At 38.4% G+C, this 15,093-nt stretch overlaps 1 protein-coding gene across 1 annotated transcript in view; it reads left to right on the top strand.

Annotated features, from left to right (window-relative positions):
* The window catches only part of SNX9 (sorting nexin 9), a 61,481-nt gene that overhangs the window by 21,271 nt on the left and 25,117 nt on the right, over positions 1-15,093 (top strand). The window contains exons 5-9 of the mRNA XM_042810358.1: positions 10,127-10,310; positions 11,065-11,218; positions 12,234-12,318; positions 13,223-13,348; positions 13,627-13,744. Of these exons, the coding sequence (XP_042666292.1) occupies positions 10,127-10,310; positions 11,065-11,218; positions 12,234-12,318; positions 13,223-13,348; positions 13,627-13,744 (667 nt within the window). The remainder of the gene's footprint in view (positions 1-10,126; positions 10,311-11,064; positions 11,219-12,233; positions 12,319-13,222; positions 13,349-13,626; positions 13,745-15,093) is intronic.

Raw genomic sequence — 15,093 nt, 5'->3', positions numbered from 1 at the left:
ATGTATATAGTACATTCAAGTACTGCGTACATGGAGTACATATGTGTAATATACACATATACACCCACACACAGTAGCGCTCACTATGACTGTCTCAATTTTTATTCATTTTTATTTTTTAATTTTTATTTGTTTATTTTTATTTTTATTTTATGAATAATTTAGGTTAAACACAGAACTTCTGAATTTCTCATCTCAGGCTGAACACAAACCATTGATTATAGGTTCCTTTTAACTCACTAATTTACAGTAATTTTGAAGGTAGAGTGGAAACATTTCTTCTGCTGTTATTCTTGCTCTGGTTTTTCATCCATAAGAGTTTCTAGCTAAACTTTAAATTTGAAGGGTTTGAAATATTTGCAGCACCGATTTCTGTAAATTCTGAGTACTGTTTCTCTTGTGAATGAAATAAGTAAATTTTACCTTGGGACAACTACTTGTTGTAAAGTAGATTAGACTATTTTGAATGGTGGTAAAGGCATCTGTGCTTAACAGAGGGTACTCATGTGCCTGGAGAAGGGCAGAAAAATAGCCCTTGCCTACATAGGAGGAAGAATTACAATAAAAGATCTGTTCTGCTGGAAATAGAGAATTACTACATCAGTGTAATTTTGGAAGATGCATTTCTAGAGAAGGCAAAGCTTGAAAAGGCAGGTGCTTAACAGTTTATCAGCAGTATACTGAATCTGTAATACAAACAAATTGCAGTTTCTTTATAAACAAGTTTTGGAATAGGGTAACTCCAAGTGAACAGCTTGTTTCATTTTCATCAGTGTATTATTCTTATGTGTCTCCATTATCCTTCAAATGCTCTGTGAGACAGTTTGGAGAAGCACCATACAGTTGTGCATTATAGTAACACTGTATTGCTGGAGATGGAGAGAGAGAGCAAGGGGGGAGTGTGAATCTGGATGCAGGCAAGGTCATGCAGGATGTAAGGGAAGCTACTACATTCCCTCAGGCTATGGTTGGGCTTCTGGCTTTCCTGCCTTTTTGTAGCAGAAACCATCTTGTTGCATTGTTGAGATTTTATCGTTATTTCAATTTCCTCAAGATTTTTTTATTTTTTTTTAATCTGGGTTCCGTAAACTGCTGTTTGGTTAAATATATTTTCTAGAAGGGCCTAAGTCTTGCTTTGAATGTTAGTTTCTTCAGTTTCTGACACTAATCTGGTACTTTGTTCACATGTCCTATTGCTAGTAAGAATTTAATTTATATGCTGAGCATTCTGGCTGTAGTTTTGGATATTGTGCCTTTCTTCCAGATCAGAGAGCTCTTTAGTTCATGATATTTTCTCTGTGCAAAAATTTTATGGTTAATTGTCTCCATCTGTTTCTAAGAATTTTTTCTTTTTTCCCCTACAAAAGCTACTTTCTGCAATCTCCTTGATCTTGTGTCTCATTTGTAAAATGAAGATACTAGAATTTTATGCATTGCTCCTTTGTAAAACAGTCACATGGTGCAAAAAAAGATTTAATATTGCTGTTCTGGCATAGAAAGGCCAGATATACTGAAAGATTGCTTTGACTCGTGTACTGGTGCATCAGGAAGTCATTGTGGTGTCCATCCCCTGTTTACCAGCTTTACTTCTAAAGCTGTTGCCTGTAAGAATATAGCCTGCTCTCTGGGTTGCTCCACAAGTGTATTACTCCACACTTGATTGTGTTAGCATTTGCACTGGTTAACAAGTTTGTTCAGGTGCTTTGGATTGATCTGTATTCAGATGCACAATTGTAAGCAATTGACTTGCTATTTTCAGGTTGCTTAATGAGTGATTTGGTCAATATACAAAGTGCTTCACCTACAAATACAACTTCTGTGTTCAGACTGTGGAAAGCGTAGAAATATTGGACATTAGGTGTTAATGTAATGGGAACTAAAATTGTCTGGTGTGGTCTGGTGCACTGAAAAAGAAAAAGAATTCCTAACTGCTGACATTTTGTTACCTGTTACAGTAACTGGGGGATTGAGTTTATTACAGGAAAATTTTATAAAAACACTTGTAAATAAACAGGACATCTTAGAATTTTTATTACTATTAATATATTAATGTTGCTTTAAAATATCAGTAACTTTGCAGTGGAACAGGTTGTCCAGAGGAGTTGTAGGTCCCCTATTCCTGGAGACGTTCAAGGCTGGGGTGGATGGGGCCATGGGCAATTTGATGTGATGGGTGGCAGCTCTGTCTACAGAAGGGATTTGGAATTAAATGGACTTCAAGTTTCCTTCCAACTCAAGCCATTCTGTGATTTTATGTGTATAATATCCACAGCCACCAGTTTCAGTCAGTTAAAATGATGACTTAATTTTTGAAATGGTTACCATACTTCTGCTGGTAAAGACAGAATGATCTGTCTCACTGTCTTTCAGCACCAAGCCTTATTAAAAATAAAAGATCCAGCTAAGTTACTGTTAGGCTTTTTTTTTTTTTTTTTTTTTTTTTTTTTTTTAAGAGACTTGCTGTTTTAATACAAACTTTATAATGTTTTTCTGTCTTCGTTTTCCAGTCCTCAGCTGGATAGTCGATCCACTCAGAAATATATCTTAAATCTCAATGTGCTTCTGATAGGGCTTAAATAAAATTCCAACAAATTTTGTTTTTTAGCTTTATGCATTGTACTCTTGTTAACATAACGTTAGATGTTCTGCTATGTCTCAGGGATAAAAGTGCTTTTGTCAAGTAGAAATGCTGTATGTCACAGTTTTCCCAAATCTATCCGTATGTCTGCATCTCTTTAAATAAGACTTCGTTCCTCCTTCTGTTTACATTCCCTTTTGTTTTCTAGGAAAATAAGATGTCTCTGGTTTCTTACTATGGAACCCTTAATTTTTTGGTATTAGAAAAAGATCATCAGGTTGAACAGTGCACTGCTCCTTATCTTTGCTTTTTTAAGATCTTTTTTCTTGTTGTTCCATAAATTAATAACTAATGCTACCTACTCTTCTAACTTCCTTTTCTTCATTGAGAAAGATAAAATGACCCCAACACCACATTGGTATGCTGTCATAATTGTATTAGCTACAAATATAAAATGAGATAGAAAAGGGGTCCTGAGATACTCCCTAAAGAGAAGGGAAGAACTTGGCACAGCTTGGCAGTTTCTTCTTTCCTAGATAATTCCTTGAGTCAGTAGTGTGCCAGCAATAAATATCTTGGTAGAGCTTGCAGCATCTCCTTTAAAGAGGCTCAAGCAGGTAGCAAGCAGTCATGCCCAAATAACCAAGAGAAGGTGGGTGTTTCCAAGAACTGCTTGTAGTACTGGGGCAGACAAAAGCAACCAGAGGAAACAGTGAAGCTAACTATGTACAAACAAGGGAATAAATGATTAAGGGTGACTATTTTTATCCCCAGAGAAGAAAAGTGGATAAGAGATCTTACTGCTACATGTACCTATCATGTTTGTGGTTTCATGTCTGAAAGGCCTTGGAATAAATCAGTCAACAGAGTAATTAAGTAACCCTTAAATGGTGAAGATGCGACCTGTTATATGGCTTCTATGGGTCTGATACTGTCCTGATCGTATGGTCTTTACATAAAGGAGGTGAAAGAATGAGGAGTTTTCTTCCTCTGACACTGAAGGCTGCTAATTTTAAAGAGTAATTTTAAAGAGTCATGGAAGTTACATGTAAGTTTTTCTGATATTAAAATAACACTAACAATGATGACACTGAAATGAACTTAAATTATGGTAGGTCAGACATATTGTTTTAGCCAGTAGTAAGTGAAATGATTTGGGATAATTTCTTCCCAGTAGAAGAAAGATAAACGGGTACAGTCCAGAAGATCATTTTCCTTCAGAAAACTTCTGTGCAGTCATTCTGTATAGTCAGGACAAATCAAAAGTAGTGAAAGCGCCTTGTTTGGTGTGCAGGAACTGTGATAATTCTTAACTTGCCAGGTGTGTAGACTAAGTTGTTGAACAAGCATAAGAACACTAAGGAAGCTGTCCCCAAAGCTGTACTTAATATCTTTTCCAATAGTTGCAACTTAATGCTGTAAAGACAAATTGTGTTCATTAATTTGTGTAGCATACATCACCAGAATGGCTATGGAAAGTAGTAGATGCTAAGATCAAAGAAAATAAACATAGTGTTATTACTAAAAGTGCATTATTCTGTGGAAACTGACATGCATATTATTGCATTCCTGAAGCAGTCTCCCAATTCTGTGGCATTGCTGTGTGCATTCAGTGAGGTAGAAGTATTGTTGTGGGAAATGGGAGATGCATGACTCCCTCATGTTTGGTGTACTTCAGTCTGTCTTGTTAAACAGGTATGCTAAAATGCCTTCTAAAGTATGTAGGTAGATTGCAATTGTGTTTGTTTTTTTTATGGACTTCAGAAGCGTGCTTCATAAGTAATAAACCTTAACTCTGTAAATGTATACTTGTAAGACTTAATGTATAGTTATCTCCGTACATAAATAATCTCTTGAAGGGTGTAGTGTAAAAGATGTCTAAAAAGAAGCTCAAGCAAAGTTATTTGGGTTATAACTGTTCATAAATTACCAGAGTACTCAATATCCTAGTTTGCTGGTTCTCACAATTATTAAATTCCAATTCTTGTTACAGACAACACTTCAACATCTTCCTTTGCTACATGTAATTTGAAAGCAGCACTTTTCCTCCACATTTGGGTGGATGGACTCAATGATCTCTAGAGGTCTTTTCCAACCCCTACAATTCTCTGATTCTGTAATTCTGTGATCTAAGTCATGATATTACATTCAGAATTGTGACAGGAGTTTGTGACCAACTCTTTTTTTAACAAAAAACCAGGCAGTGATTTCCATAAAAGAGTGGCTCGCATGCTTTGAATTGAATTGCATTCACATACAAAAATACGATTGTCCACAATAGGACAGTGGTTGTGCCTATCCAAATTACAGAGATGTGTTTTGTGAGAGTCCCAATGGAATAAAGGCTCAGACAGCATGTTGTTAAGTTGTGGTATTGTGATCACTCTTCATCATCGTGATCCCATGCTGTAAGGCAAAATCTAACCCTGAAATAGTTTTCCCACAGTTTTTTGTGTTTGCACATTCCTTTTCTTGTAGCTCAGTTTTTTACTGACTTCTTGTTTTGTGAGGTAGCTTTCTGGTCTAGTAGTTTGGCATTGAGTATACAAAGGATGTTTTGACTTGATAATAGTGGCAGTCTTGTCAGTTGTAGAAGTGCTCCTACTTTAATTGCAGGCATAGTGCCATGTGGCATTTGTGTGTTGTACCATCTCCTTCATCACAGTAGGGGGCAGTTGCTCATTGATCATATCTTTAAGGTGAAGTCTTTGACATTTGTCATTGAGAATGGTACTTTGAAAAGTCTTGGCCTACAAAAATGCACGAGTGAAACCCTTGTTCTCTGTTATCAAACAAAAATACAGAGTGCAGTTCCCAAAATGAAAGGATAAAGCCTAGTTTAGTTTTTGTAGCCTGACCCTGGGATATCTAAAGAACAACATCAAAGAGAAACAAGGGAATCTTCTGTTTCTGGCTTTATTGTGACTGCTACTTGGATAAGTGACATTTCTCATCTGTGTTTTGAGAAGAAACCTGAAATCAAGTAAAAAGAAAACAAGGATATTAAAGTGACTTGACTGCCATTTAAATATTCCTGCGTGGGTAATGAAAGCAGAAGCCTGAGAGATCCTCATTGGGTAAATATATAGAATTGTATGACAAAGCTAACATTAAGCAAACTTCAGAGAAAGTATTATCACTTCCTTTAATCGATGAGGGTGCCAACAGATGGGAGTTTTTTCCCTCTCCTCACCCTATCACTGAAGTATGGACTTTTTCTTTTCTCTTCCAAGTTACACATCTTTCTAAAAATACTACTTTGCCTCACAAACATGGCTTTTTTTATTTGAGTCAGAAGTTAATAGATGAAAATCTACCATGAAGCAAGGCAGCTTCTTGGCTACTTTGTGAATAGCCCCTGTTTCAATGTCTCTTCAGGAGTGTCATAGTTCTCATTGGAACTTTGGCTATCCTGTACTTTCCTTGATATGACCAAGCTTGCTTTTACTTCTCACTTATTCAGCATGGCTTCTGTCTCTTGAAGCAGGTTTCAAGGTCTCTTTCTTGCAGTTGGAAATGATTACTTTTGGTGGCACAGCTATCTGGGGTCTTCTGGGGTAATCAGCTTAGTTTTAGCATCTGAACGTTGTTTGGTTTGTCTCGGCTTTTGTCCTTCAGGAGTAAAATTGATCCATTCTTCAGTCAGAAGCATCCATCAATACGAGGAAGGAGTTTGCCAGGAATTATTTACGTAGTCAAGAGGTCAAAAAAAGATGTTTGAGCTAGGACAGAGTGATGCAATGGTGACTTAGGTTTTTTCTTTTTTATAACTTCAGATTCTTAGAAGATAGAAAAAATGTTGCTTTTTCATGTTTCATTTTTGATTCATTTGATGAAGACAGTGGCCTTCCACCCCTAAGATGAGGATTTTGCAGTTGTGAAATTATTCTTCAACTATAATTAGATCTTTGAAAATATGCTGCAATTCTCCTGTCTGTTCCCCATCCCCCTTACCCATAATTGTCTGATTCTAAAGTGATTTTTGCATCCATCCTTAATGGAAAATTCTTAAAATATTTAGCAATGTGGTCCCTCCATTGTCTGTCCCCTATAAAAAAATAGCTATTTTTGTTCTGGTTTTTCTCTCAGATTAGTAGGAGTGAACAAGGCTGTAGTGGTCTACAAAAGGGAAAATTGGTTGCCTTTAAGGAATTTATCTTTCAATTTAATCTCAGTACTTGAGGAGCAGAGACACAGCATTTCATTTGAAGATCGAAGTTTCTTAATTATGTGTGGTGTAGCATTTTCTTTTTGTGCATTTGTTTGAGATTGCTTTGGATGTTAGGTGTACTCTGTCCTTAGATTAACTCAATAATAGCTTCTTGCAGGGACTCTTCATCTTTTCTGTGCTGCCTAGAGAGAGATCAGAGGATTATAAATTTCAATTATGGAATAGTTGAGGTGTGAGAATATACAAGTTAATCACTTACGGAATACCTGCTGGCCTGATTAAGGTTTAGTTAACCCGAGCCACAGAAATGGTTTCTCTTATGGAATTTGTCAGCTACCAAGATCTGTGGAACTGCTGAGTGGAGCTGAGATTATTCCTTTAATAAATGATCTGCTTTTACTTGGGCCTCCATGTTGTTGTGAGACATTGAGGAAGGCAGACTTTGGATTCCTGAACCCTTCTCTACACTTACTGATTCTGGCTACTGTTTGGAAGCGTCCACAGCATGTGCATGTACGCAATGGACACAGTATAGGCAAACATTTGAAGAAAGATGAAGGGTGACCTGGAAATGTTCTCTGAGATGTGTCACCTGTGTACACATCTCTAACCCATCTCTTATCCTCTTTGCCAGTGCCTCGGAAAGAAATGTGTGTCCTTCAGCTGAAAGCAGCTGAATGAGAATAGTGTATCCAACAACTTCTGCAACTTCTTCTGCATCACCTGCTTAGGGGAAAGAGTTTATCCCAGAGCTTTTTTGGACATCTCAGAGGTAAAACTGATTTCAGAGTAGTGCTTCCCTGTAGGACCAGAGATAAAACATCTCCAGGAGCAGTAATCCATTTCCCTTTGCTGTACGGCATTTAATGTGTATGAGCAACTGTCTGCAAGTTCTGTAATGATTGCTTTTGACAGCCATTCTTTAGTACTGTATTCAGTATTACTATTATTACCTCCCCCTTTTTTTGCAGTGAATCTTAAGGTTTCTTTGCCACCCACTCATGTACCAGATTTCACATCAACTACAGAGAAGAGGAGAACTTTACTCAGCCTCTTGGCAATCATCCCACTTCTGAGCTTTCATTTGCCAGTGATCAGCCCAGAATATATTGCAGAAGTATATGCAAATGAATATTATGCAGATTGTTTTAAGTGCTCTAAGTTGCATTAGGAGACATGCTTTTCCATGTGGGTGAGCCCCAACATTTGTGTTTTCCTTTAACAGTGACAATGAATTCTGATGGCATGTTTTTGGTTTTTTTTTTTCACTTCGCATAAACTTGTATGGGGTGAACATCATAAGAAGAGCAGCTTGGTACCCTATAAGCCAACAACAACTTCACTGTAATTAGCAGTGTGCATCAGCTATCCAAGAATTAGCAGACCTCAACAAAATGCTCTCCTAGGGGAGCAGTGTTCTTGCATCAGTTTCATCTTAAAAAAAAAAAATAGTAATAATAATGTTATCAATGTAGGAGCTGTCCATACAATTGCTCTCAGTCCAGCATTTTCTAGAGACCACATCTTGTCTGGCTCACTTATTTCTCTTGGGTCTTCTGAATGGAGATTTCCACTCAGCTTAGAGGCTTTCACCTTGATTTCCAGTTCCTGGGGACTCTGCCTGAAGAGGCCCGCACTGTGCAATATCAATAATAAATGCCTTTTCAACTCCTAAAGGTTTGATAGCAACTGTGAAGTCTGAGTGTCAGCAGACTTTGTTGTAGGGAAAACTAAAGCAAGACCTCACATTCTGTCATTACCCAGGATTACTTCAAAGAACTGCAGAAAAATAATGCATTGGCATTATTAAAGAGTATTTGTTTATCTAAGTGGTGGGCAGAATATGATGCTCTTACCGTAATAACTGCCTTGACTCGTGGTAGCATCAAGGATTATAAAGCAAAGTCACAGATGCAGCTGTTTAATTAAACTTTTGTATTTAAAAAGATTCAATACATGAAAAATCTAAAATGTTTGGAAGATAAAATTGCATTTGTTGCACAAACAAATGTTCTGCTTTTTTTGCTTACAAGAGGATGTCTGCAAAATCTGAATAAGGTTCTGGTTTGTTACACAGTTTTGAAACAAGTGGTCTTCTTAGTGAGCTGAAATAAAGTAGTAATTTCTATTTAAATTTTAACTTTTGTAAGGAATGCAGGTATGTTAAAGATTTTGGAGGGTTTGGGGAGAATAAGTTGACTTGCAGTGGGAGTTTTAGTAAATCTTCTGCCCTGGAAAATGCTCCAAGTTTCATGTAAATGTTGTAGTTTTACGTAAGTTGTTATAGCAATTAATTATACTAGGCATCCTTGATATACTGCTTCATGATAAAGACAGTGCCCTGGATTCTGCAGGCTTTGAGATTTTTTTTTTTCTCACAAAACTCAGTTCCCCCCTCAGTTGCTGAACAAAGCAAACTTTGTAGGCTTTATTTTCTTTCCTTCCCCTTTTCCTCCTCCTTCCTCCTACACTTTGGGTATGTGGGTTTTGATTTGTGATTTTTTTTTTTTTCCCTCTTTCTACCACTTAGTCTTTGCACTGAAGCATTTGGAGTAGACTGCACTTAACTAATCAATGCTTTTTTAAAGTGCAGTGTTAAAAATCAAATCACAGAGCAGGATGCTAGGCTATTAATCCAATTTACTGTCAGGTAAACCTGAGAAATTGATGCAGTAGTTGGAGATATGTCTTCTGTGTGCTCTTTCCGTGAAGTTTCCACCTCCGCTGCAACATCAGTAGAATGTTGGGGGAGTAGGTCTACGGGGAGATGCCAAACTCTGTTTCCTGGCAGATGTTTCTTTCTTTCCTTCATCTTTGCTTTGAACAAATTAAGCTGTAACAGGGAAGCTGCTCAAATTCCTGGCCATAACTTCCGAACTGGTGCACCCAATATTGGCAACTTAGGATTTGCTTTTAGTAAAGCCACTGATCTTCGTTTGGTGAAATAAGCATTCAGTAAAATACTGATCATTGACTTTCAAGTTTCTGGTTCAGATATGCTGGTTAGTCTGTGGATTGATGTATCTAATAGTTCACATTCACCGTACTCGTGGTGTTAGAGTAAAATAATTTTTAGCACAGGTAAGAGTACTTCCTAAGAATGTTGGAACAAATTGTTTAAATTCCTTTGGGAGATATAACATTTATTGCCATGCTCTAGTGTCACATTACTGGAAAGCTGATCGGTTCTTCCAGATGCTTACTGCAGTTTAGAGCAGATTTGGCTGCTGCTACTGAACTGAACAAATGTGAAGTGCTGAATGTAAACTTGTAGCCTATCATCAGGACATCAAAGACTTCAGGAAGAAAGTGTGTGTTCTTTGCTCCTGTCTTCATCAATTCCTTCTTTATTTTCGTCTTGTGTTTACACAATGTAGGTAAATAGTGCCAGTGATCCTTGGTCAGGCTGGAATATTGGGAAGTCTGGGAACTGGGATAATGGAACCGCTGGAGACAGCTGGGCAACAAAACCTGAAAGTGCAGCTGGCCAGAGGAACAGTGCTTCGAATAACTGGGATGCAGCAGCAACATTTGGTCATCCACAGGCATATCAAGGACCAGGTGTGCTAATAATGCTCTTACTTTTGAATGAATTAGGGTAGGTGGACAATGGATGTAGGAATTACCTAATCTTTTGCAACTGTAGGAAATGAATTGCTTAATAAAAAGTAAGTATAAAAATAAAAACCTTCCAGGTAGGTAATCATCATATCAGTAAATTGAATACTAAAATGATGAAGGTCATTGTTTGGTTTTAGAAATATTAATAAAAATCAGGTCCATAACGATGGGTGCCTCAAACCTGTCTCAAGCCAGAGTGTTGTTCACGGGCAATCTGTTCTTAGACATCTTGTTCAACTTGAATAACTGGAACTTAAACACCCTTGAATTTATGCCTTCGGGTCTGTGAAAACATAGTCTCCAAATCCTTGATTTTAGGAAGATGGTAGCCTTTCAGAAGGCTCCTCACCTACTTGTCGGAAGGGACTAAAATAAGAGGAAAACTTACAACTGGATCTTGCTAAGCAATGGTATATGAATATAGAGCAGTGCTTTTTTTTGTAGTATTTTTGCACATCAGCATCTCTCTTTTTTTTTTTTCCAGTCACTGTTGCCCCAGTGGATTTGTAGTGTAGTGTTTGTTAGGATGTACTTGATGGGGATGATAACTGAGGAAGAATTAAAAAATACAAGATTCAGCTAGCTCTTCAGTATATTTACCTTGTTGATTATTTGTGTATGAGTGCTGAGGAAGGCGCTTCTGCTTTCTAAAGAGAAAGCATGTAACTGTCTTTACCCTTCCTCTCTACTTCAGCAGCTGCTGATGACGATGATTGGGATGATGACTGGGATGACCCGAAATCATCTTCACCATCTTACCTTGGTTACAAGGAAACTGAGTCGTCAGAGGCTGGCGGGTCCCAGCGTGGAAACTCTCGTGCAGCTGCTATGAAGTTACCACTTAACAAGTAATGGAAAATACAGAACAAATGTGTACATATTGAAGAGAACTGGAATTTTTCAAGTAGCGTAGATGTGTTGCAATTAAACCTTCTTGAAATATGCAGTGTAAATAATGTTTTGGGGGTAAAAATGTATGTGGATTAAGTGTTGGCTCTATGTGATTTGATAATGTAGATTCAGGAAACCCTGAACGTACATCATAAAACTATTTTTGGAGATGTTATACAAACAAATAATGCCTTTACTAGCTCTTCATTTCTGGACTTACTGTTGGTTAAATTTTTCATGACTAGTCATTCACAGATGGTTGACTTTGTTCATCAGTGGACATTTTGTCCAGTTATGCTGCAGTACGTCTCCATCAGTTTGGCAGCTACTTGTTGCAAACCCATTTTGCATAAAAATAATTTTAAAAGCATTTGCCTGAAAGGTATGTCAAACTTGTAGTGTTTCTGCAAGCAAATAGTAGATTATAGATATTTGAAGGGCTAAGTATCTTCTTAATTAAAAAAGAGAACTGCTATTTGCCATTCGTAAAGCCTTTGCGTAAGGATGCTACAGTGATTTTTGTGCATTTTTCTTTCTAATTGGAGGACAAATTATTTTAACTCATGCTTAGAAGTACTTTTTAAATCTGCACTTTGTTGTTCTTTCAGATGATTGAATTCTCATTGTCTGAAACAGCAAAAAGGTGTGCACGTGTGTACATGCATGTGTGCATCTGCAAAGTATAGGCTGCAGTGAATGGCGTGGCAGATGTTAGTTAGTTCATGCCCTACTGTTACATTTGCTCTGGTGGACTACAGGGCACAAGTAGCTGCACGTCATGCAAGAAGGAGCCTGTATTACACAGACAAAAGCTGGAGATTAGCAGCCTAAACTTTTCTGGTTTTTTTCAGGGTGAATAGTTGGTAACCCATGTCGTAACTTTTTTTTTCTATTTTTGAGAAATGCTAAGTGTTTTCTTCTGTGCATGTTGAAAGGGGATGCAAAGTAAATTTATCACTTCGTTTTGTTTAGATTTCCTGGATTTGCAAAACCTGGAATGGAGCAGTATCTATTGGCAAAGCAGCTAGCAAAACCAAAAGAGAAGATTCCCATAATTGTAAGTTGGAGGTAGATGAGTGGGTGTGAGTGTGGTGTGGGTGTGACTTTTGTTTAGTGGGTTGGCTGGATTTTTATTTGGTTATTTTTAGAGAGGAAGTGGGGTGGTGGTTGATTTCTGACTTGTTTTGGGTATTGTTTTTTTTTGTTTTGTTTCGTTTTTTAGATTCTCTCCACTTCTCTTCTTACCCAAGTTAACTTTTAGTCTCAGAGTTGTTAAATATATCTGGGTCAGACACAATTGGTGCTTAATTAGAAATGTCAGTGTCATCATGAAACTATACACCACTTAAAGTCATGATGGACTGCATTCCAGAGTCCTGTATCACTGAGGGTTTTTTCAGAGTTAAGTTTTAACTCTTTTCTTCTAAGCATTCTTCTGTTTTCAGAATTATTCTTAATAGTGTTTTTCTTACTTGCATTATTTGTGAATGTGAAAAACAAGCCTTGTTGAAACAGAGAGGGCAGAGAATGTATTATACTCTCTCAGCTTCCTTGATAGTTACTTGAAGTTCGTGAAGGTTTGCTGTATTCAGTCATGATGATGAGTTCATCTGCTGATCTAATAACAGGCTGTTGTAGATCTATACTATTATAGTGAAATATGATGGAGGTAATAATACATACAACTCACTGCTCCTTAGTTATTTGAAAAAAATGTACGGACATACTTAAATACAGCTGTGGTAAATTATATCTAGCTGCAGGAAACCCTGTGTTTCCTGATTCTCAGGCTCACTGAAAGCATCTGAAACTTTTCAATGAAGAGAATTAGAAACTGTGTTTTAAAAATATTCTTCATTCGTGTAATGGAATGTATTTGTTTCTTTGTTTGTTTCCTTGTTTGCAGCTGGTACAATGTCATGTATTCAATTAAAAACAGTAATATTTGCAATTTCTTACAGATCGGTGATTATGGCCCAATGTGGGTTTATCCTACCTCTACATTTGATTGTGTGGTGGCAGATCCCAAAAAAGGTTCAAAAATGTATGGTCTGAAGAGCTACATTGAGTATCAGCTGACCTGCACTGTAAGTGTATCTGAAACAGGCTCTTCTCTTTCACAAATGTGGGTCATTTTACAGATAAATAAGTTTATTCAAGTTGTTTACAGGGTTGTATGTGATGGTTGACAAGTTTTCCCCCAAAGAGTAGTTTTGTTATTTCCTAGCATTTTTAGTTCTGCAACTATAGATTCAAGACTACATCATAAGTTTTATTTCAAGTTCCACGTATTTACTGGTCATGCTTGTTTCATGTTGCTATCTGTAGATGCCTGTCAAAATTCAGAGTTGTGTTTCTCTTACAGAACACTAATCGATCTGTCAACCACAGATACAAGCACTTTGATTGGTTGTACGAGCGTCTCCTGGTTAAATTTGGATTAGCCATTCCAATCCCATCTCTTCCAGACAAGCAAGTAACAGGTAAATGTTTATTATTTGTTTGTGGACTCATAGGAATCATAGAATCACCGAGGTTGGAAAAGACCTCCAAGATCATCCTGTCCAACTGTCCTCTTTCACCAACATTTCCCACTAAACCACGTCCCTCAGCACATCTAAATGCTTTTTGAGCACCTCCAGAGACAGTGACTCCACCACCTCCTTGTGTGGTCCATTCCAGTGCCTGACCACTCTCTCAGAGGAGTATTTCCTAACATCCAACCTGAATCTACCCTGCTGCAACTTGAGGCCGTTCCATCTAGTCTTACTGCTAGTTGCACAGGAGAAGAGGCTGACTCCCACTCACCGCAGCCTCCCTTCAGGTAGCTGTAGAGAGTGATAAGGTCTCCCCTGAGCCAGTTCTTCCCTGGACTGAATAATCCCTTAACGTTTGTGCTCCAGACCCCTCACCAGTTTCATTGCCTTTCTCTGAACATGCTCCAGTGCTTCAGTGTCTTTCCTATGGTGAGGGGCTGAAACTGTAGTACTTGAGATGCGGCCTTGCCAGTGATAAGTACAGAGGGATGATCACTTCCTTGCTATTTCTGATACAAGCCAAGATGCCATTGGCCATCTTGGCTACCTGTGTACACTGCTGGCTCATGTTCAGCCGACTGTGAACCAACACCCCCAGGTCTGTTTCTTCTACACAGTCTTCCAGCCACTCAACCCCAGGCCTGTAGCGTTGCCTGAGGTTGTTTTGGCCAGAGTGCAGGATCCTTCATTTGATCTTGTTGAACTTCATCCCATTGGCCTCAGCCCAGCTATCCAGCCTGTCTAGATCCCTCTATAGGGCCTTCCTACCCCCCTACTCCCTACCCTTTCACAGAATCACAGAATCACAGAATCACAGAATCACCCAGGTTGGAAGGGACCTCAAGGATCATGTAGTTCCAACCCCCCTGCCTAGCAGGGCCACCAAACACACACATTCAGATCAGGTTGCCCAGGACCCTGTCCAACCTGGCCTTAAACACATCCAAGGACGGGGCATCCACAACCTCCCTGGGCAGCCCGTTCCAGGGCCTAACCACTCTCCTTGTATAGAACTTCCCCCTAACATCCAACCTAAATCTTCCCTCCTTCAACTTGGATCCATTTCCTCTAGTCCTGCTGTTGTCAGCCCTTTTGAAGAGTTTACTCCCCTCGTGGGTGTAGGTTCCCTTCAGGTATTTCCTGCCACCGAGGTCAGGCTGACAGGCCTGTAGTTCCCCCATTCCTCCTTACAACCCTTCTTGTACATGGGAATCCCACTGGCAAGCCTCCAATCCTCTGCGACCTCTCCAGTTGATCAGAAGTGTTGATAGATGGTGGAAAGCAGCTTGGCAACC

Source organism: Centrocercus urophasianus, unplaced genomic scaffold, assembly GCF_019232065.1.
Source record: "Centrocercus urophasianus isolate 14NV4802_14NV808 unplaced genomic scaffold, USGS_Curo_1.0 seq_10, whole genome shotgun sequence".
NCBI classification, from domain to species: Eukaryota; Metazoa; Chordata; class Aves; order Galliformes; family Phasianidae; genus Centrocercus; species Centrocercus urophasianus.
Note: the sequence above shows the minus strand (reverse complement) of the source record. Positions and strands in the feature narration are given on the sequence as shown.